At 46.9% G+C, this 23,117-nt stretch overlaps 1 protein-coding gene across 7 annotated transcripts in view; it reads right to left on the reverse strand.

Annotated features, from left to right (window-relative positions):
• The window catches only part of Mgtor (nuclear basket protein megator), a 905,575-nt gene that overhangs the window by 836,698 nt on the left and 45,760 nt on the right, over positions 1-23,117 (reverse strand). For all 7 annotated transcript variants that reach the window (XR_012884775.1, XM_075868440.1, XM_075868441.1 and 4 more), the window contains exon 8: positions 10,987-11,206. Coding sequence is in view for 6 of the 7 variants with exons in the window: in XM_075868440.1 (XP_075724555.1) it covers positions 10,987-11,206 (220 nt within the window). In the remaining variant the exon portion in view is untranslated. The remainder of the gene's footprint in view (positions 1-10,986; positions 11,207-23,117) is intronic.

A 23,117-nucleotide genomic window follows, 5' to 3' on the forward strand; every position in this document is an offset into this window, starting at 1 on the left:
AAACCGAAAAATCGCGAAAAAGTCGATTTTTGGCAAAACACATATTCGGGTAGTATGTGTCATAAACTACCTTTTCTGGCCCTCGAGCGGAGTGCGAGCGCTCAAAATACCCCAACTTGGCGTGATCGCAGTTTCTCGACCGCTCGACGGAGCGCCGCCATTTTGGTGTTGTTTTGTTTGTGAATTCTTGCTATTTCTTTCCCCGCCACCTGCGTCGCCGGCGGCAGCGCAGGAGAGGAGCAAGCCGCTCATGATTGGAGGGCTCGAGAGAGCTTTCAAGTTTCCCGCGGCTGAGGCGCGCGGATGGGATTGGGCGAAGCGCGCGCTCCCCAAGGACGCGGGGGAGCCCGCGACTGCCATTGGCTGCTGCGCGCGATGACGTAGCGCTCTTGCGCATAATGCGGCCGATGCGGCCGCTCGTCTGCTGCTCCTCTGTCCGGCGTCTGTGTTCCGCTCGCTTCCGTATATCGTTGCAGCCGTTCGCATACTCTCCACGTTTCAACTGTCTTCGAAACGATTTTCAACCGTCTTTACGAGACGATTTTTAACCGTTTATACGAGACCGTTGTTGTGTTCACTCACGATGCGCCCAACGAAAAAGAAGACGCTACAATCGTTCGGTGCAAGGAAGCGAGCTATGAAGCTTGTCCGCGCGGCGAGGCTCTCCGCTCGCACGTTCACCGACGGTGATCGCGCCGACGGTACCTGTGGGGCAGCTTCTGCTTCATCCACGCAAGAGAGTGGTCGCATCGACGCGCCTAGCAACAGGACTCCTGCTCCGCCGGTGCAAGAATTTGTCGTTACAAGTGAGCCTGGTGTCTCGTGCTCATCGACAGTGGCTTCCGCATCTTCTCTTTCATCGGCCTCGAGTGCGATCGCGTCGTCAACTGTGCATTTGTGAACAAGTTCCCGACGTGCGAGGAGAAAGAGGCGGCGGATCAACAACGCGCTGCTGTGCAAAGAGAACTTGGCGCTATGCCAGCGACGGAGCGGAAATTTCAGGCAATGGAGCGCGATCATGAAGCTGCCACCGCTACAAGTGAAGGCGAAAAATTTTTCCTTGTGCAAATGGATGCCCTAGACGACCTGCTATCTCGGACCCCGTGCCACCGGTGCACCGCGATTGGGATGAAGGTACGAGGAGGCACCCAACTTGGACTTGCTGCAAAGCTTGAGCTAGTATGCTTGCATTGTGGAGTAGTTTCAAGCTCATGGAGTTCATCTCGTCAGGATGACACAAAGGCCTTTGATGTGAATGTAAGAGCCATTATGGCAACAAAACAAATAGGCAAGGAACAAACAGCTCTCAACGACTTTTGGGCAGCGATGAACGTGTCCCATCGTGGCCTCCATGACAAGACCTTTCAGATGCACCTGAAGAAATTCAGGGAACCGCAGACACAATGCATAGAAAATTTCTATGCAGAATCTGCTTCTGCTGTAAAAGCCACTTACAAAGAAATGGATCAATATTTCACCAGGGATATAACAGTTTGTTATGATGGAACATGGCACAAGCGTGGGCACACATCCCATATTGGAGTCGGGGCAATTATCGAATACCAAACGGGCCTTATCTTGGACGCCGTTGTTCTGTCTAATCAGTGCCTTGGTTGCCAAGTAGGGCCAAAGCCTGGAGACGCAGACTATGCATGCTGGCTGGAGAATCATGTGTGCCAGAAAAACACCGACTCTAAATCAGGGAGAATGGAGGTTGAGGCAGCTATCATTCTCTTTTCACGCTCACTGTCGAAGCACAACCTCCGTTACACAACGCTCGTGTCTGATGGAGATAGTGCCACCTTCTCTGCCCTTGTACAAGAAAATGTTTATGGACTGGTCCCCATATCAAAAGAAGAATGCCTGAACCACGTTCAGAAGAGGATGGGGACTGCACTTCGCAACCTTGTGCAGAAAAGTGACAAGGCTTTGGGAGGAAAGGGCAGGCTGACAAAGGCCCTCATCGACAAGTTGACAGATTATTATGGCTGGGCCCTACGGAACAATTCCGATGATGTGGCTGCAATGCGGCGGGCAGTGATGGCATCGTACCACCATGTGACGTCGACGGATGAGGAGCCGCACCACGACTTGTGCCCAGAGGGTGCAGACTCCTGGTGTCGTCACAATGCCAGCAAGATTACCGGTGTTCCACCTCCGAAGCATTCGTACAAGCTGCCACGTTATGTTGCAGATGCACTTCTACCCATTTATGAGAGGCTCTCACAGGCTTCTCTTCTGCAACGCTGCCTGGGAGCAAAGACGCAGAATGCATCAGAGTCCTTTCACTCTGTGCTGTGGTCCCTCATGCCCAAAGAGCAGCATGCGTCACTGATTGCTGTGGAGACAGCACTGTATGATGCAGTGCTAAGATACAATGCTGGCTGCTACAGGGCCACCCAAGAGCTAGCTTCATCAGTGGGGCTAACACCTGGCCACCTGGCCATTCAACGGGCAGCCGAGAAAGATTCTCTGCGCTTGAAAAAGGCTAAGAAGCGATCCCTAGAGAAGATGGAAAGGCGGCAAAGAAAGAGAGTGCCAAAGGACACCTCCAGTTACGCTGCAGGTTCATTTTAGAACTGCCTATGTGCTCAAAACTTTCAAACGTCGTTTTCTCCAAATGACTTTTTTGGCTAGTGAGGCTGCTTATTCCAGCCATATCTCTGGAACCACTCATTGGATTTCCATAAGTCTTTTTTTATTATGTACATGAATAAATTTCTGAGGGGGTGACAAGCCCATTTTTTCAATATATTGTGTGTGTTATTTATTATATTTAATCAAAATTTGATTGATAATATCCTAATCACGAACACAAAGTTTGATGGTCTGCTAAAACTTTTCAGCAAGGAAATTCAAAAAAAGGGCTCTGTTACCCCCTGGAGTATCAATCTGGGAATCATCATAGTTAATTTCACAGTTCCAGCACCTTTTGAAAGTTCTCCAGGCCTGGAATAAGAGAACCATGTGCACTACCCTGATATTCTGCTGTAACTTGAAAACCAGTGAACATAACTTGATGAAATTTTGTAGTTCTTCTAATGCTTTTGCTATAAGTCTATCCTGAAAATTTCATTAAGATATCTCAATAAACAAAAAAGTTGGTATCCGATGGTAGCCTCCCCCCTTAAAGAATAGCGTCGATTCATCCATATTATAGATGCCATCAGGTGCATAGTCTTCGAAGATGTTCTTCAGCTGACCATTTTGCCACTGCTCCGCACCATCCACGTCAGCAGCAGCACCTTCGCCCGAAACAGTACTTGTGGTAATGCCGTGCCTCGCCTTAAATCTGGCCAGCCAGCCATTGCTGCACACGAAGTTGTCATGGTTGAGCTGCGAGGCAAAAACCAGGGCTTTCTCCACAAGCAGGGGTCCGCTCATAGGCAGATTTTTTGACCAGGCAGTTTTTAGCCATTTCACCAGCGCCTCCTCTACATCCGAAAACGCCGAACCGCGTAGCCGGCACCTTTTCGCAGTTGTGGCAGCACTGCCGAGCGATTTCTCTCTGGAATTCCAAATGCCACACACCGTGGTTAACGGCAGGTCCTTTTCGCGTGCCAGCGCCGATTTTTCATGCCACTTTCAATAGCACGAATTATGTCCGATTTCGCCTCCATTTTCAGCAGCACTCTATGCTTTTGTCCCAGCTTCGGCATGACGCAAGTACGAAGCAGCACAAGCACACATACACGACACGCGAAAAACGACGTGAGAGCTGTACGGCATGGATCAAACAGAGAACACCTATGCACGGCGCCAAAGGAACAAAGAAAGCAAAGCAAGCACACACCGTGTTTGCGTGTTTGTGCAAAGCGCCATGGCGTGGACAACACCAGAAGCCTAGCCGGCCAAGTGCTTCTTGTTGCAGAAAAATCCAAGAGATGGCCCTCACCAACACAGCCGCCACCATCATCAACACAAACAAGCGAGGCGTGTTTCGATCTCTGGGGCTTGCTGTTCTGTCGGGACGCCCAGTAAGGGACGACATGCCGCAGCGAGTGCACAACAAAAATTCGAAAAACTACTTATTAACCGATACATACGCGATAAGCTGGTACGGCTTATGCGGATACAAAATGCATTATGTTTAATGGCCGCTGAGTCGGAGATTCGACTTCACTACTTCTAAAACTAAACTACTGTTTATGCCGGTACGGTTTAACGAGGTTTCACTGTACATACGGAGCAGGTAGTCAACGTCAAGCCCAGGTTGTGCGGAAAATGTACCGGGATCACAGGGGTGGGGCACCGTCAGGTATGTGGTGGCTGGAGCTACAGATGGAGACGCTGATGGGTTGTTGTTATTGGTAGCCATGGCCGGAGAGAGAACGGTGCGGCCACTGCGAAACTTCATGGTGAGGACGGGGAACGTTCCACCTCCACCAAATATGTTACGGAAAAGAAGAGACGCCATATCGATGAGGCTGTGGAACAGATGTATTTTAAACCAGCGGTAATGGCATGACCAGTTCACCAGCGAGCGAGCGGAGACCACCCTTCGTCTTCGTCGTCAGGCACACACGCGCGTCGCCCCTAGAATCTCAGTATGCATGCATGTAGCAATATAAACCCCAATGGCATTACAGTAGAGGATATCACCAGCTAAATCAAATACGTCACTAGTGACAACCCTAAACAACCTTATGAAATATTACACTACAAAACTCGCGAAAACAAGGTATCACGAATGTGCCGTCACTGATGTTCGACTCCCCATGAAGGATCCACAGGACACGACTCTTAGGGCCATTTCCCACAGACCCCACCGCAGGAGACGTCCATCTACGCCAGCCACCAAACACCAAAGATGCTCCACTTCGCCACCTTCCACTCGGCGACTGTTTAACCTGAATGCGACCTATCCGCGAGACAAATATGCGCCATGAGGTGCAAACGACTTAATAGGGGGTGATAGCATACCCACAGCGCTGAAAGTTTTGTGTTTGGCGACATTACCTTGCTGTTTTCTGTTTGAAAAAACTTTTTGATGTGGGCTGTGCGAAAGTGCATCACAGTTCCGTGTGCTGACGTGGTCGAGCGTTGCACATGCTAGGTTGCAGTACAATCAATCCCACGTATCTCAGATTTAACGATATAACGGTTATAATGACCACAGTTTGTTGCCCTTATGATTTTCCTATGTTACCCATTAAAAGTGCATTCACATATTGCAAGCATTTTTCAAAGCCTCCCACTTCTACGACGAACACTTCGACATGGTTGTGGTAAAAATATGGTGCATACCATATTTTTGCCACCCTACTTTAATATGGTGCATACCATATCAAAGAAGAAAGAGGGTTAAAAAAGGCATTTTAAAGCATGTGAAAGGTGTACGTTCACGCATGCCTTGCTGAAGTTCCCTTGCGACTAAGATATCGCAAACTGCGAGCGAAGTCGCTCACTTTTTAGGCATTCCTTCACTGGCAGAATGGCTGTGAGGAAAAAAAAGAATGCTTGCAGCAATGAATACTTGCAGCCAGCTTACGCACAGTAAAACTTTTCCTATCTCATTCTCTGCATCTATGACCACAAACTACTAACCAAACAACACCTGCGAACACAAAAACCCATATATGCAAGAAGCGATATACCTCTCTGTCGCAGAAAAGTTCACTGTAACACTCAAACTGCCAATGTCACAATGTGCCACAAAAGGTCTTCTACCTTTCGGTAATGGCAGAGACTTGACAAAGAATGATAATGACTTCCGAACAGTTGAGGCAGTGCCTTATGGAGGCAGACTGGTCTTTGGGAACGAAAAATTGCAAAAAAATGCATCTTTTTTAAATTGGCATATTTGGTTTCTGCAAGTATTTTTCTATGTCTATGCTAACTTTCACCCACCAAGAAGTGGTAATTTTTTTGTAATGTCATTCTGACTGTCCCGATTCTTGCTGCTAGCACAATGCAGGACCTGCGGAAAAATGGGGAATCTACTTCGGGGCTTCTTTATAATTTGCCACTATTTGTGTTTGAAGCTTATATACCAATTTATGAGTGCTTTTATGAGCATTGCAAGCCATGCAAACCGTGATTGGTGGCTTTTGAAGAAACTGGGTGTTAGCAGTTTTTTACATTTTTCTCGGAAAAGTAAATTTACGACTGTTCAATTTTGAAGCCTCAAAATCTCTACAGCTAGCGCAGGCACAACAATAATTCTTTTTGCAATAGGAATCTGTAAGTGTATAAAATGCAAGTATGGGAGCAGAATTTAGAGCACAAGCCTTTTTAAAAAAGTATTCCATCAAAATTTTGACACAATTTAAACTGCTTATGAAAATGTAAAATTCATTTCGCTGTGAAATAATCAAAAAAGGGCAAAAAACAGAAAACTCTTGCATACTTTCAATCTCTAGTCATTAGTCTATGTTGCCATATCTTAATTACCACTTAATTAAACACTCTTTTTTCTATGGTGGCCTTAAACAATAGGGGGTGAACTTAGGTTTTCTAGGGAACAAAATGAGTTAGAGAAAACGTAACAACATATTTGAAATCAGCAGAAAAAGCCTCACAAGCCTGTGCATTTTGATCAAGATCAGTGAAGAAATAAACAAAAAATGTCTAAGATGAGTCTGCCCCCTTAAGAGACGACTCCATGTGCTTAACAAATGAGCAATCGAAAAACAGCCGAGGTGAGGTGTCGATGAACGAGCCATTTTGATTCGTCACGTACAACCTCATCGAAGTCATTGGCAGACATTTTCTTGGCTGCACGTATTCAAACCATGCAGAGTGACGGCAGTACAAGCACGTCATGCTGCCGTTCGCCACTTTGTCATCGCTGCGTCATGCAAGGAAACTTGCACATTGCCTGCTAAATGCCCGTCTTTTTGTCGTGTGGAACAAACAGGCCGCAATCTAGCACAATACCGAGTGAAGCATGCACTAATGCACTAAAAACACACAAACACATGCATACGTTATACTCAAAACTGCCTAAGATGCGACGGCGAGAGCCAAGTAAGCAATGTCCTTCATGCAACTGACCAGGGGTGATAGGTTCCTCCTAGCAATACTGCACTTCACAGGAACAGCGAGAGGAAACTTTATTGCGAACATGGTTTAATTCATTAATGAGCAACCAGAGGACATCATTTAACTGATGAAAAAGTACTTTTTACCAGAGGGGTTGTTAGATCTTAATAAAAATGCCTAGAAGAAACCAATTGTTTGGTCACTAAGTGCATGTTTTTACCGGCGAGTCCATATACAACAAACTACTGATCTAACGACCTCTGATCGCAGCACTTTCAGGTCTGTTATAATTGGGTTCGACTGTAGTTGCACCCAGTGGCTTGTTTTTGGAGCTCTCTCAAACCAAAACTGAAACTAGTCGCTTATAAGGAACCTGTAATTATCTGTCCTGCGCTGCAGTACCGTATTTACTCGATTCTACCGCGCCCTCAATTGTAACGCGCACCCGATTTCCACCGCGAAAAAAAAAAAAAAAACTTAAGACATCGATTGCAACGCGCACCCATTTTTTCTCGCCGGCCCGCACGATCACACCACTCGAAAAAACGACTCCTTTTGGGAGCGTATTCCATTTAAATATGAGGTATGGGCGAAGCTTGTGCCCATCTGACGTGTAACAGAGCTTTGCCGTCACGGTAGTTTTACCGTGGACCGATGTCAGCAAGCTAACTTGCTTCGCCCCCTTCTTCTCGACGGTTGTGGTGCCAGGCATGTCGAAGTAAATAGGCGTCTGATGGGCATTCCCGATTTGCCCAAGCAGGTAGCCGTTGTTGCGCCGCAAGTTTAGGACGACGATAGTTATTGCGCGAGAACAAAACGACGACACAGAGACAAGAAGGACACGAAAGACACGAGCGCAAACGAACCTCTGGAAACTATGAAGCTTTTCGTCGTACTCCTCCGCAAAACTTTTCGCATATGCATGTTCTCCTTCGGAGGGAAAAGCCTTTCCTCTTCATAAAGTTAGTTAGCCAGCACCTGCTCGCTTTAAACTGACTCTGCATTAGACCTTTTTCCAAGAATAATTGCATAGCCCGCACTTGGAGCAGTTCTGTCGTCACGGGCCGCTGTGCCACTCGCTGCTCAAGCACATACTTGCTGCGCAGCTCTTTAATTTGCGGAAACCGACCCTGCTGTGGTCCACTGAAGCCTTTGCGTGAAGCTTTGCTGTCGAGAATCTTCTGCTTTTGTTTCCGCCAGTCCCGCACGCACGTTTCGGGAACTCCGAACGACCGCGATGCGGCCCGATTTCCGTCCGTTTCTGCACACGCCATGACTTTTCTTTTAAAATCGGCATCGTGGTGCACTCGAGTTTTTGGAGTCGGCCCTTCCACGCCATCGATGCTAATGCACTACTAGATGACGAACTCATCAGCACACGTACGAAGTGCCGCACATGGGAAACACATAGGTAGAAATGGCCGACGTGCCATGCCGACGCACATAGGGGACGGCCATTTTGGATTTGCCGATGGCAATAGATTGACCGTAACTTTTTTGTTCGTACTCGATTCTAACCCGCATGCAATTTATGAACTCGCTTAACCGGAAAAAAGGTGCGCGTTAGATTCGAGTAATTACGGTAAGTGACGCGCCGTGTTATGACTAACAGGCCCCCAGCAACAGATTGGAGAAAAAAAATGCGAGGCCAAAACTTCAGTGTCAGTACCCGTTAAACAAACTGCAAGAAATACAAAACTCGAATAAAGTTATTAACGCATCATTGCCACAAACCACGCAAATCGTAGGTGACAGACCCTGGGTCGTTCAACATAGACTGCGAACATTACAGGGTAAAGGGAGACCTTTACCAAATGGTATGAAGCTGGAAAAAAAATCACACCTCGGGCATCCTAGATCAGCAAACAATTCAAGAATGGCTCGCAGCTCCATACAGTTTGGAAATTACAATTCATCAGGAAAGCGTGGGCTATGCGATGTGTGGAGTTAAGCGTATTGCTGGCTGAACTTCCACAGCATGGAGTGCTATGTATGGAACAGAGTGTAGTGTCGTACTTCATTGATAAAGTACCAAACTCCAGCGTTCATCATTGACGTGCCCGACAGCACTCCATTCCATGCATAGCACTCCATGCTGTGGAAGCTATGCAGGAAGTTCAGCCAGCAGTACCCATAACTCCACATGTCGCACAGCCACATTTCGTTGTGTGACCTTGGCAAGGGCACGCACATCAAGCAATTATGACTTTTCAAATGAAACACAAAGAAACAAACACCACAAATAACAAATATAGAACATACAGCTATGTAACAGTTATTTATTCCAATGAGTTTTTGGGAGGGGTTAAGAAAATAAAAGAAAACAACCACCCGTTGTAGCAACAGCTGGTTGTCTTTTCCTTTGTTAACCTTTCTGGCACCTTGAGAGTTAGCGAAAAAACTCTATTTCCTTACTTGTGTCCATGTGCTTCGAGTTGTCAATGAATTCACCCTCGCCCTGCCAATTGCTGGCTTCCTGGTTAGCTAAATTGGTAGAGCGACCATCCCAGTAAGGCATAGGAATGGGTTCGAATGCCGTACCAGGACGAATTTTTCGGCAGCTAAAAAGATTTTTTTTTGGGGGGGGGGAGAAATCCGTACGGATTTACTAATCGCTTAGTGCTACAATGGGTGACTGTCTTCTTATTTATTTGTAACCAACAAAAATTTTTATCTATTACTCTGCATAAAACTGATAGCATTCACATTGTGGGTGCAAAACAAGAATTACCTTACCGTAATTACTCGAATCTAACGCGCACCTTTTTTCCGGTTAAGCGAGCTCATAAATTGCATGCGCGTCAGAATCGAGTACAGAAAAAAAAAACTGAATACAGTCATTCTATTGCCATCGGCATATCCAAAATGGCTGCCCCCTACGTGCGTCGGGATGGCGCGTCGGCCATTTCTGCCTACATTTCCCATGTGCGGCACTTCGTATGTGTGCTGAGGAGTTCGTCATCTTGGGGTGCATTAGCGTCGACGGCATGGAAGGGCCGACTCCAAAAACTTGACGAGTGCACCACGATGCCGCTTTTAAAAGAAAAGTCATCGCTTGTGCAGGAATGGACAGAAATCGGGCCGCATAGCGGTCGTTCGGAGTTCCCAAAACGTGCGTGTGGGACTGGCGGAAACAAAAGCAGAAGATTGTCGACAGCAAAGCTTCACGCAAAGGCTTCAATGGACCACAGCAGGGTCGGTTTCCGCAAATTAAAGAGCTGCTCGGCGAGTATGTGCTAAAGCAGCGAGCGGCACAGTGGCCCGTGACGACAGAACTGCTCCAAGTGCGGGCTATGCAGTTAGCCTTAGAATAGAAAAAGGGCTAATGCAGAGCCAGTTTAAAGCGAGCAGGTGCTGGCTAACTAACTTTATGAAGAGGAAAAGCTTTTCCCTCTGAAGGCGAACGGGCATATGCGAAAAGTTTGGAGAGGAGTACGATGAAAAGCTTCACAGTTTTCAGAGGTTCGTCCTAAACTTGCGGCACTACAACAGCTATCTGCTTGGGCAAATCGGGAATGCCGATCAGACGCCTCTTTACTTGGACATGCCTAGCACCACAACCGTCGAGAAGAAGGGGGCGAAGCAAGTTCGCGTGCTGAAATCGGTCCACGGTAAAACTGCAGTGACGGCAACGCTATGTTACACGTCAGATGGGCACAAGCTTCGCCGTACCTCATATTTAAATGGAAGACGCTCCCGAAAGGAGTCGTTTTTTCGAGTGGTGTGATCGTGCGGGCCAGCGAGAAATGGATGCGCGTTGCAATCGATGTCTTACGTTTTTTTTTTTTTTAGTCGTGGAAATCGGGTGCGCGTTACAATCGAGGGTGCGGTAGAATCGAGTAAATACGGTATTTCCCGGTCTAAGCCCATGCACTACAAGAAGTCTCGCTATCCTCTACAGCTAAAAGCGCGCTGTGTGGAACTGAGTGTAGGAACCCAAACATGTCAAGCCTCTTCATGAAAAGCATGAAGACTGTTCTCTTGCGTGAATGTTTGCCTCACCTTTACCCTCGAGCAGACAATTGGCCAGATGCAGCTCCTTGCGCAGTGATTCGATGCTGGCTTCCTTCTTGGCTAGCTCCTCTTCGTGACTAGCCTGGCACTCCTTCAGGGCCTTCTGTGATCGTTCGGCTGCCACCCGCGTTTCCAGCAGTAGTGCCTGCATCTCCTCTAGCGTGGCCACCAGCTCATCAATGCGCTGACGTCGATTCTCGGACAGCTCCTACACACACACACACACAGCCAATGAAAACGGACATCCAAGGGTGCGCACTAACAGCATTGTCAAGATCTTCGTCGGCCCAGCTACACTCACTGCTGGTCAAACAAAGTTCCCTTCCACGTTGTTAAAAATACACTCCACACTGAAGCATTTCTCTTTTTCTTGTAGTTCTTGCTAATAAGTGAACACTCGCCACAATTCCAACTTTGTAACTTTGGTGAGTGTATGCCTGTTTACAAGAAATGTACAGAAGACTCTCAGATAACAGAAACAGAACTACTGCTTAAATGGGACAACTGCCTCCAGCCCGATTGGTTCTATACTTAGGTTCTCCACCCATCTCGCAGTAAATGAAACACCTGACGGAACGCATTTTCCTGGTCCCTCCAGGTCCAACTTAGCGCAGCTCTACTGTAGGCCCCTGAAATCTTTCAGCGCGTAAATTTTGGACGTGATTCGACATACCGTAAAAGCCTACGTATAGCCCGGGGTATTTTTTTAGATTTTAGGGCATGAAATTTCGGCCCCGTACTATATGAGGCTCCCAAGAATTTTTGGCCAAAACTGAGTTTTGATTCAGTTTCCAAATTCAGCTAGGGGCTAAATAGTGTTACCTGTGGTAGCAGACATTAGTATTACAAACCCACGTGTGCAACAGTGACCAGTGGCCTTTGCTTCAACTTGGCGCTCATAACGACGGCCACGAATTTACTCCTGCAATTTTACGCCAAGTAAGCACCGCGCAGGCGTAAAACTACTTGGCTGCTTTTAACTCTTTCGTTACCATGCCTATTCGAATTGATCACCGGCAATCGACGTTTTGGATCGTCAATTTTCGCATGTTAAATTTGTTTCTCGAGCAGCCAGCACTTTCTGGTAATTACTCCAGCTACTCAACTTTCAGAATCCATTTGAATTTGCCTAATTTGGCAACATAGTGACTTTCGGCAGACTTTTGTGCAAACCAATGTACGTGTGTTATTGGAAAACTGCACTAGGCTGGCGAACTCGACAAATGTGCATGCCCCTCATGATTATGCTACTTTAATAGCGACGGTATGTAATGAAAAGAACCTCAAGTCAAACATCGCATTATGTCACCTTGGCTATTTGACAGTGTTGAGCAGTAATAATTGTCAGAAACTTATGCCAGCTATTCAATAAAGAGCGGTTGCTAGGAGTCAGAAAAAATGCGTCTTGCAAAAAATATTTCAAAGGTCCACCGCATGTTGAATGTGTTGAGGTGGCCTCCTCAGCCAGTTTCCAGCTGCTTTTGTTTTGCTTGTATTGTTATATCAGACACACAGGGTCGCATCTAGTGTCACTAGTCGTACACACATGGGTGTGCACTAGCACCGTAAAACACACCCCGCTCGAAACTGTCTTGCAACCGCACCTGAATTGAGTGAGCACGAGCTTAGAGTTCAAGGATGTGAGTACCTCAGCTTCAAGTTTTATGGCGACGATGTTTTGCGTGAGCCTGATTTATCCGCATTCATTCATGGGTTTGTTTTGTTAACGTCCTCAAGTTGTCTCCTCTGCCGCAAGTGCGTAGCTGCCGACTTTTGTGCATAATCTTATAGCTACTCTGGTTACTTATGAGGTCCACACTTCGCTAGGGAGCGGTGTGCTGGTACTGGCTGTAGAACTTGTAACAACAAGTCCACCAGAGCATATCTTGGCCCTGATTACGAAGCAGCGCAAATTGTTTTAGAACTGCATGCGATATTGTTCTTTTATTAATACAATGTGTAAAATGCCAAGAAATATGCTTGGATGCATATTCATTTGGATGCATATGCCAATCTATGCGGAGTGAGCTGGCTCATGAAAAAAGGCGACGCTAGACGAAATAGCGAAGTTCATTAGACATCCGGTTTATAGAGAGATTGTTCATGTCATGGGCATCCATCTATATAACCCTGAGGCTCTTATTGCAAAAAAAAAAAGAATTGCAAAAATTCACTGAGAAAAGTGTATGAGTTCACTTGTGTCTCACAAAAAACCAAGCAATCCTTCACCACAAGGCACGAGCAACAGAACAGCACTTCGGTTTTGTTTATTTATCTATTTGAGTAGAAACATTTCTTACAACATTTATTACTTTGTGTGCTGTTTCTGGGTCACTTCTCTTCAAAATGTATTTGCTGAATTTTCTTTTTCAAGAAGCATGCCCTCATTGCTTGCAACGGCCAGCGAAAAAGTTTCCACGGACCAAAAAATGGAGAGTTTCTTGACGTGGAACGAAAACTCGCAAACTTTCTGCAGAAGCAGAGAGCTGCACATCTCGCTGTTAACATCAAGCCACTACAAACGAAGGCAACAGAGATCGCCTGAGACAAAGAGATTCAGTCAAAGTATTTGGAAGCGAGCAAGGATTGAATGTCTGTCTGCATGCGCCGCGCTGGGTTCTCCCTACGACGGCGTACGTCGACCTCGCAGGAGCTACCAAAGAGCTACGAAGAGGAACTTAATGAAGTTTTAAATGTATGTAATCGTGTTGCGAAAGGCTGTCCCCTTCCAGCTGGGCCAGATCGGCAATGGGGATCAAACGCCAGTCTACCTAGATATGCCCTTGGTGCTGACGGTGCATCAGAAAGGCTCCAGGCAAGTTATCGTGCGATCGACTGAGAACGAAAAAACGCGGGTGACTGTAATGTTGTACTGCACTGCAGATGGTCGCGAGCTACCACCCTACGTGTTGTTCAAACGAGACACACTGCCGATGGGAAAAAAGTTTCCCAAAAAATGTCGTTTGTTGCCAGGACAAGAGGTGGATGGACGAATCTCTAGTGATTGACTGGATAAAGTATGCGCGGTGGTGACAGCCTGGAGCACTGCTGGGGCTCCCTTCGATGCTTGTGCTCGAAGGCTTTGAGTGTCACCTGACCTTCTCCGTGAAGCGACTGCTGCGTGTCTCCCCCACAGAGCTCGTCCCGGGATGACATCACAGCTGTAGCTGCTTGATGTGTGCCTTAATAAGCCATTTAAAGACCGCAATAGGATGGAAAAATGGGCTAGTTGGTAATTCATGATGGTTCAGGGAACTGGGAGCGCGGGCGTAAACACAGACACAAAGCAAAGAGGAGGCACACAGCACAAGCGCTCATGCTGTGCCTCCTCTTTGCTTTGTGTCTGTGTTTACCCCCGCGCTCCCAGTTCGCTGAACGATCATTTAAAGACCATGTCAAGCGCCTGTACGTGGAGTGGTTGAGGTCCAGAGAACCAGAAGTGACCCCTTCCGGACGGCTGAAGTGGGCTTCGCCAGCGATGCTGTGCTCGTGGATATTCAAGGCTTGGGCCTGCATTCCCAAGGTGCTCTATTGCCGCGCATTCAAAAAGTGCTCTATCTTGAACGCCTTTGATGGCCCTGAGGATGATGTGCTGTGGGAGAACATTTCTGACAAGGAAGCTTCGGAAGAGAATGCGTCCAACAATGACGAATGAAGAGTGCCAATAAATTTTTTTCCGTTTTACTCTGGCTATATTAGGGTGAAAACTTTTTTTCTTGTGTGTGTTTGCTATCTCCAAATCACACCCCGGACTACATGCGGGCCCGAGCTACATGCGGGCTTTTGCGGCAGTTTCTAAGTAATGCGCATAATCGAGGTGGTCTGAGAAATAAGTGGAGAATTATTTAGATGTTCCTTTCTCTTGTTAGACACCCCCCCCCCCCCCTCTGTCGCATTCATTTCATTGGCAATGCAGTTCTTTGATCACTAATCTTTTTTTTTTAACATTAGAACATATGAATCCACCACGCATAGCCGGCGTCAATTTTGGAACACGCGAGACTGCATGCTCAGCATCTATTGCACAACTGCGGCCATTGAAAAAGGTTGCCTTGGTTATAGTGGGTTACCACTTAGAGTGCGGGTATTTGCGATTACTGCAGTTTACGTTATAAGGTATCTATACTGTATTTGATAACTGTTATTAACAGTCGAGCAATGCGAATAGTAAAATTTCGGTTGCTAAGCAAGATCATATATTGAAGTGCGAGTGCAAATCGAATCAAACATTTTTATGATACTTTTCAAATAGTTCAAAGTGAAATTGCAGGAAAACATATCTTGGAGAGGATTCCCTGGCATACTTTCATGGTAGGACGCTATTTGATGATTTTTATCAAGAATGGTGCATTGCAGAGAAGAATTGTAGATACGATTTGGTGCAGCTAGTGTGTTGCCGACAACATGTCAAAAGCAAAGATGCTCAGCCTTTTCTGAACCAAAAAACTTTAGCAGCAAAATAAAGGTGCATCTTTCTCAGTTTCAATTGAACAGCATTTCACTACAGCCTCTATCAGAGAAAAAAAACGCCACATTTGTCTTTGGAAAATTCAAATGCCTCAAATAGTAAAAATTTCAGTGCGAATCAAATAGCAAACACTATTGTAAAAATTTCCACAATTTCAACTATTCACGCGCTCCTAGTAAACAGATACAGTTAAACCTTGTTATAACGAGATGGACTATAACGAAATAATGAATATAACGAGCAAATCCTAATTCTCCTTGAAAGTACCAATACAAACCAATGTATTCAAAACCTTGTTTTAACGAGGCTAAATTTGCCTGTTATGGGTTATAATGAACAAACTTAGTTAGGAAGTAAAATTTTGAGCCGATGTCACCACAGTGCACAACGCGAATTTGAGACGGCGCGCAACGCGAGAACTGTATTTAGCAGTTCAAAACTCCCGCCATGCGCCCTCCAACAACGCGCGCAAAGCAGACGGCATGCGCTGTTTCCGGAGGAGAGGTCGCTGCACGTGCGCCGCTTGGCTACCACCGACAGTGGAGCGCTCCGCAGCTCCGCGAACGTTTCGCCCTTTCTTTTTTGCCTTCTTTATATTCTCCCTCTCCCCTTTCTCATGGCGCTGAGGCGCGCTTCCTTATCTTACATACCCCCTTCCCCTTGAGTAACCGGTTCCTAGAGGGCAGCGCAGAAGAGCGCCCCTTCTGCCCTTTCCTCTTTACAGTCACTTTCTCTGCAAGTGTTGTCACTCGCCGACGTGAGCCGCGTTGCTTTTGCGTGCGTGTTTCTTCTCTTTTTCGACCGCTTCCGCCTTATCTTTTATCGTGCTGCGCTCGTGATTCCAGCAACATGAATGCGCCAGGCGGGAAGCGAAAGCGCATAACGCTAGATCAGAAGGCGGCTGTGATAAGAGCCGTCGAATCGGGTACCAAGAAAGGCAACGTGGCAAAAGACTTTGGCGTATCGACGAGCACACTGTCAACCATCTTGAGCAAGCAGGAGTCCATCATCGACGCTGTTGCACGTGGCGTCAAAGGAAGCGCTAAGAGAATGAGGGCACCTTCCTTTGAAGCGGTCGAAAGGGCCGTTTTTAAATGGTTCTTGGACACGCGCGGGCCGTGAATCTGCCGGTGAGCGGCGCCTTGCTGCAAAGAAAAGCGAGAGACTTTGCCTGCATCATGAGCTATGACAACTTCGTAGCAAGTTCAAGTTGGCTTCAACGCTTCAAGGAGCGCCACGACAATGTCGGGAGAGCGGTCTGCGGCGAATCGCAATCTGTCGACGAAGCAGAGGCTACCAAGTGGGCGAAAGAAAACATGGTGCGGCTGCTAGAAAAATACAGCGCGGAGGATATTTTTAACGAGGACGAAACGGCTCTCTTTTTCAAGATGTTGCCGCACAAGACGTTAGCCCTCAAAGGCGAGCCGTGCCATGGCGGCAAACAAAGTAAGCTGCGGATCACTGCGCTACTTTGTGCAAACATGACCGGCTCTGAGAAGCTGTCAATTTTCGTAATTGGCAAAAGTGCATCCTGTCGCTGCTTTAAGAGGAAGAGGCAGCTCCCAGTCAAGTACATAGCCAATCGCAAAGCTTGGATGACCAGGGAGATTTTATCAAAATGGCTTTGCGAATGGGACGAGAAGCTGGCAAAGGTGAACCGCAAGGTGTGCCTTGTTTTAGATAACTGCACCGCCCACCATACCGCTGCCGTGCTTCAAAACATTGAGCTGCTGTTCCTTCCTGCCAACTGCCCAGCGAAAATACAGCCGCTTGACCAAGGCGTGATTATGTCGCTGAAGGCAGGTTACCGCAAGCGTGTGATAGACAAGCTCCTGCTCAACATGAGGAAGAAGCGGGACACCGATGTTGACTTGTACGCTGCGCTCGAAATGCTTCAGGCGGCGTGGATGAGTGTGACGGGGACCACGATCGCAAACTGCTTTCGACACGCCTCATTTGCCGCCGCACCAGACGCCAGCGGTGAACCATCAGACGAGCCCACTGTGCCGGACGGTTTTGCCACATCAGACGAAGTCGCTGCATCATGGACGGCACTTCGTGACGCCGGTGTCGTGCCTGACAGCGAGTCGTTTTGATGATGATGATGTTTGATGTTTTATGGCGCAAGGGCCATTTGACGGCCAAAGAGCGCCAGTTCATCTTACTAAAAATATGGACAATGATTGTGATAAGCGGCTGTATAATGGCCATAAAATTCCTCGCAGTAAGGCGGGTAAAAACATACAAGTAATAAAATCATGACCATGCCGTGAAAGGTGTGTGTGGTGTGAATAGATGACAAAAGTTGGTGATAATAAAAGACGATGGTGGATATGTATGGCATTAGCACAAGTGCCTCACTCGTTCATACCCTTGCGTCCAAGGGCCGTGAGGCATGTGCTTTCTTGTGTAGCCACCGCAGCAAAAACCTCTCTGGAGAGGTCATGCTACGGTATGCCCGGGTATAAGACATGAAAGCTATGAATTGCTTTTAAAAACGCTAACAATGATTTATGACTAAAAAGCGGTTCCCTACCGACAAACATTGCAGGGTGTAAAGGTATGCGTTGTCGGTAGGGTAATGGAAAGTGTTGTTTTCTTACAGTGTCCAATTGTTTGCACTCAATTAAAATGTGAAGGACTGTCAATGCTTCACCACATCTGTCACACGATGGTGGATCGCCACCGGACAAAAGGTGTGTGTGTGTCGTGTATGTGTGTCCTATCCTGAGTCTCGTTAGTATTACCTCTGTATGACGCGATTTCGATACAGGCAGCCAATGACCAAGGTGTGGCTTAATAACGTGTAGTTTGTTTTGTGTGTGTGTATCCCACTTGCTCTGCCAGTAGTCCCGGAGGTTTCGTTTGAGAGACGGCTTAAGATCAAGGGCCGGGATTGATATGGATGTAATGGCGGTGCTCTCATGGACGGATGCAGCGAGCTGATCCGCCCTCACGTTGCCTTGGATCTCACGGTGCCCTGGCACCCAGCACACTACAACATGTTGTTTGAGTGTGTAGAGTGTGCACAAAATGGAGTAAAGTGAGACAAGGACCGGGTTTTTTTGTTTTTTAAGACTGTGCAGAGCCGTTACCACACTGAGCGAGTCTGTATAAATTACTGCTTTTTGTATTTGTAATTGTTTGATGTGTTTAGCTGCCACAAGTATCGCGTAAGCTTCCGCTGTGAAGATACTTGTGTGTGGATGTAGAAGGCCAGCATCCGAAAAGGATGGGCCGACAGCAGCGTAGGACACAGAGGAGTTAGTCTTGGAGGCATCTGTGAAGAACTCAGGACGTGTATATTTGTGTTGAAGTTCCAAAAAGTATGTTCGGATATGGGCAATAGGTGCATGTTTTGTAACTTCTAGAAAAGACACATCGCAGTCTATAGTCTGCCATTGTCACGGTGGCGGGTATGCTACAGGAGCCATTAAACTGTGTTCTAGTGAGACTCCAGTTTCCTCAGCTAGACTCTCCAGGCGAACTGAGAAGGGCTGCCTCATCGAAGGCCTGTTTTGAAACAGAGTTGAGCTCGACAAATCATTAATTGTAGAGTATGAGGGACGCTCCTTGTCTGCTTTCACCTTAAGGAAATAAACAAAGGACATGTAAGTTCTTTGCAGATGAAGCGACCACTCATTTGACTCAACGTAAAGGCTTTCTACGGGGCTGGTGCGAAAAGCACCCGTAGAAAGGCGGATGCCCAAATGGTGCACGGGGTCCAGCATCTTCAAGGCACTTTGAGAAGCAGACTGATAGACAACGGCCCCATAATCTAAGCGGGTGCGAATGAGGCTTCTATAGAGGTTCATGAGGCATTGCCTATCACTACCCCACCTAGTACGTGACAACACTTTTAAAATATTCATGGCTTTTAAACATTTTGTTTTTAGATACTTGATGTGCGGTACGAAGGTCAACTTGTTGTCCAAGGTTAATCCTAAGAATTTATGCTCCGCATTGACAGACAGACGTTGCCCGTTCAGTCGAATGTCAGGTTCTGAGTGCATGCCTCTCTTTCTGGAGAACAGGACACACGTGCTTTTTTGTGGGTTCAGTCGGAATCCGTTTTCCTCTGCCCATTTGGAGAGCTTGTTTAAACCTAACTGAACCTGCCGCTCACACAATGCCAGATTGCAAGACCTAAAGCCAAGCTGGACGTCATCGACATATGTACAATAAAACATATTGCGAGGGATGGTCAAGCGCAAGGAATTCATTTTTATGAGAAAGAGTGTGCAGCTAAGTACACCACCTTGTGGCACGCCTGTTTCCTGAACAAATGTTTGGGAAAGAACCGTGCCCACTCGGACACGGAATGTCCGGTTTGACAGGTAACTTTTGATTATGTGAAACATTCTTCCGCGCACGCCAAGGTGGGAAAGGTCTCTTAGAATTCCGAAACGCCATGTTGTATCATAAGCCTTTTCGATATCGAGGAACACAGAGAGAAAATATTGTTTATGGACGAAGGCGTCTCTGATCTGTGCCTCGATACGAACAAGGTGGTCTGTGGTGGATCTACCTTCTCGAAACCCGCACTGAAATGGGTCGAGCAAATTATTTGTTTCAAGGAAATGTACAAGTCGGCAGTTTATCATTTTTTCGAAGACTTTGCACAAGCAGCTTGTTAGTGCTATAGGCCTATAACTCGAGGGTAAAGAAGGGTCTTTGCCTCTTTCAAAATGGGAATAATAATAGCCTCTTTCCAGGAGGTAGGGATAGCGCCAGAAAACCAGATAGCATTGTACAAGCAAAGTAAGGTTTTTCGTGTTTCGATCGGTAGGTTTTTTAACATTTCATACACCACACGGTCAGAACCTGGGGCAGAAGTACTGCAGGAGTTTAGAGAAATTCGCAGCTCAGCTGGACTGAACGCTTGATTATATGCCTCGTATCCAGTACATTTGTGTTCGAGTTTCTGCTTTTCTATTCTTGTTCTGTATTTTTGGAAAGTGTCAGTATAGTGGGATGAGCTGGACACCTGTTCGAAGTGTGCACCGAGGAAGTTTGCCTGATCTTCCAAGGTGTCACCCTGAGTGTTTACGAGTGGAAGTGTGTGTACTTGTTTTCCTGCTATCCTACCGACCATGTTCCAGACTTTAGCCTCCTGTGTGTATGAATTAACCCCTGATAAAAACTTCTGCCAGCTTTCTCTTCTGGCCTGCCGACGCGTTCTCCTGCCTTGAGACTTTATTTTCTTGAAGGTTTCAAGATTTTCGGCTGTCGGTGAGTTCCGAAACAGCCTCCAAGCTCTGTTTTGCTGTTTGCGCGCGTTTCGGCATTCAGAGTTCCACCATGGCACACGCTGTTTTGCAGGGTGTCCATTTGTTTGTGGGATGCATTTTGTTGCAGCATCAATCAAAAATGCTGTGAAGTAGTTGACAGCAACATCAATGTTCAAAGTACTTATGTCATTCCAACCTAGACGAGCGATGGTATAAAAGTGTTCCCAGTCGGCTCTGTCTATGAGCCACTTGGGAACACGTGGTCGACACTCAGTTACTGTATTTGTGCTCAAAACTATGGGGAAGTGGTCACTTCCATACAGATTACTGATGACTTTCCACTGGAGTAGAGGTACAAGAGATGGTGATACTATGCTTAGGTCTATGGAGGAGTAGGTGTTATTGGCAAGATTATAATAGGTTGATTCTTTTCGATTTAGGAGACACGCGCTCGAGGAGAGAAGGAACTGTTCAATCAGTCGACCTCGCGCGTCATACCGAGAGTCACCCCATAGCCTGCTATGCGCATTAAAGTCTCCAAGGAGAACATAGGGCTCCGGAAGTTCATCAATTAAAGAGTGTAAATCACGTTTTTGCAGCTGATAGCTAGGAGGAATGTAGATAGTGCAGATTGTGATCAGTTTATCAAAAAGAACTGCTCGAACAGCCACTGCCTCAAGGGATGTTTGGAGTTGTAAGTGTGTGCATGCAATTCCTTGATTCACAATGATGGCAACACCTCCGGATGATGTCATAGCATCAACACGGTCCTTTCGGAAAATAACGTATTTACGGAGAAAACTTGTGTGTTTTGAATTAAGGTGTGTTTCTTGTACACACAGCACTTTTGGTGAGTATTCGTGTAAGAGTTCTTGGATGTCGTCAATGTTTCTGAGAAGGCCCCTGACGTTCCATTGTATAATTTGAGTGTTCATGGTGAATGTAAAATAGTGCTGTGTGTACGAAAAGCGAGTGGCTGTTTAGACAGAGAGTTTGACTTCACTTAACAGGGCCATCACCAGGCCCTGTTATCGGCTTTTTTGTTTTCTTGGCGCGCTCCAAGGAGCCACGCCGCTCTTTCGGCACCAAGGGTGCCGACGTATCCATTGCCTCCTCGGAGGCACTGGATGCCCGCACGTGCGGGCTGCTAGTTCGAATTTCGGGCCTCACTTGGTGAGGTGAGGCCTTGAGACCGGATGACTCTGGAGTCTCCGGTCTCTGTTTGGGAGTAGGCGGTGTAGCCTGGGCTACAGCCGCCTTGAGGGCAGGTGCCACAACCACCGGCTCGGTATGCGCGGGCCGAGGGAGTGGCGAGGGCTGGTGCGGCGGTGCCTCCTGACGCGCCGCATCAGCGTATGTAGCTCCATAGAATGGAGCGACTCTTCGCCGTGCTTCCTTAAATGTAATGTTCTCCTTCACCTTTAACGTAATTATTTCTTTTTCTTTTTTCCAGTATGTGCAGGAGCGTGAATATGCGGCATGGTTTCCTTCGCAGTTTACACAGTGTGGTGGTTGTTTGCAGTTCTCAGACACGTGGCCTAGAACTCCACATTGTGCACAAGTCTGGCGACCACGACACGTTTTAGAGCCATGGCCATATTTCTGGCATTGGAAGCAACGACGAGGGTTTGGTATATACGGCCTGATAGATGTTTTCGTGTACCCTGTTTGAATGGAATCTGGTAGTTTACTGGATGCAAACGTGAGTACTAAGTGTTTCGTTGGTATTTCCTTGTTGTCTCTTGTAATGATGATTCTCTGTACATTAGTGACATTTTGGCTCTTCCACCCCTCCAAAAGTTCAATCTCAGTCAAGTCAATTAAGTCCATGTCAGATACCACTCCGCGAGTTGTGTTCATTGACCTATGTGGTGTTATGGTTATTGGTATGCCACCGAAATCTGAAAGACGGTCTAGCTTTTCAAATTGTTCTTTGTCACGGATTTCGAGGAGAAGGTCTCCACTAGCCATTTTGGTTACCTTGTATCCTGTGCCAAGAGTTTCGGTGAGACATCTAGAAACTAGGAAAGGAGAGACGGTCCTGGCTTGCTTTTCAGTTTTTTCACAATGGATAACATGAAAGTGAGGATATGTTTCTTTTGGCTGGTTGAAAAAATTTATAGCATCGGTGCATACCCGCTTTAAGCCGGTACGATCAGACAGTTGGGGAAATGGGCCATGCATGCCTTTCTTATTTTTGTTCAGCAGCGTTGGCGGCCACCCACCACGGAGCCCAACGAGGGGACGCTACAAGTTTACAGATGCTGAAAACTGCAGACGCCAGCCGTACAACGCCACTATAACCCAATGCGCCTAGACCTAGGTAGGCTATTTGCACAGGGTTAACCCTTGCCGCCAGGAAAAATGGAAGTAAACAGAAGAGAGTAGAAGACAGGACATATAAACAGTAAGAGATAAAG

Source organism: Rhipicephalus microplus, chromosome 7 (assembly GCF_043290135.1).
Source record: "Rhipicephalus microplus isolate Deutch F79 chromosome 7, USDA_Rmic, whole genome shotgun sequence".
NCBI lineage: Eukaryota > Metazoa > Arthropoda > Arachnida > Ixodida > Ixodidae > Rhipicephalus > Rhipicephalus microplus.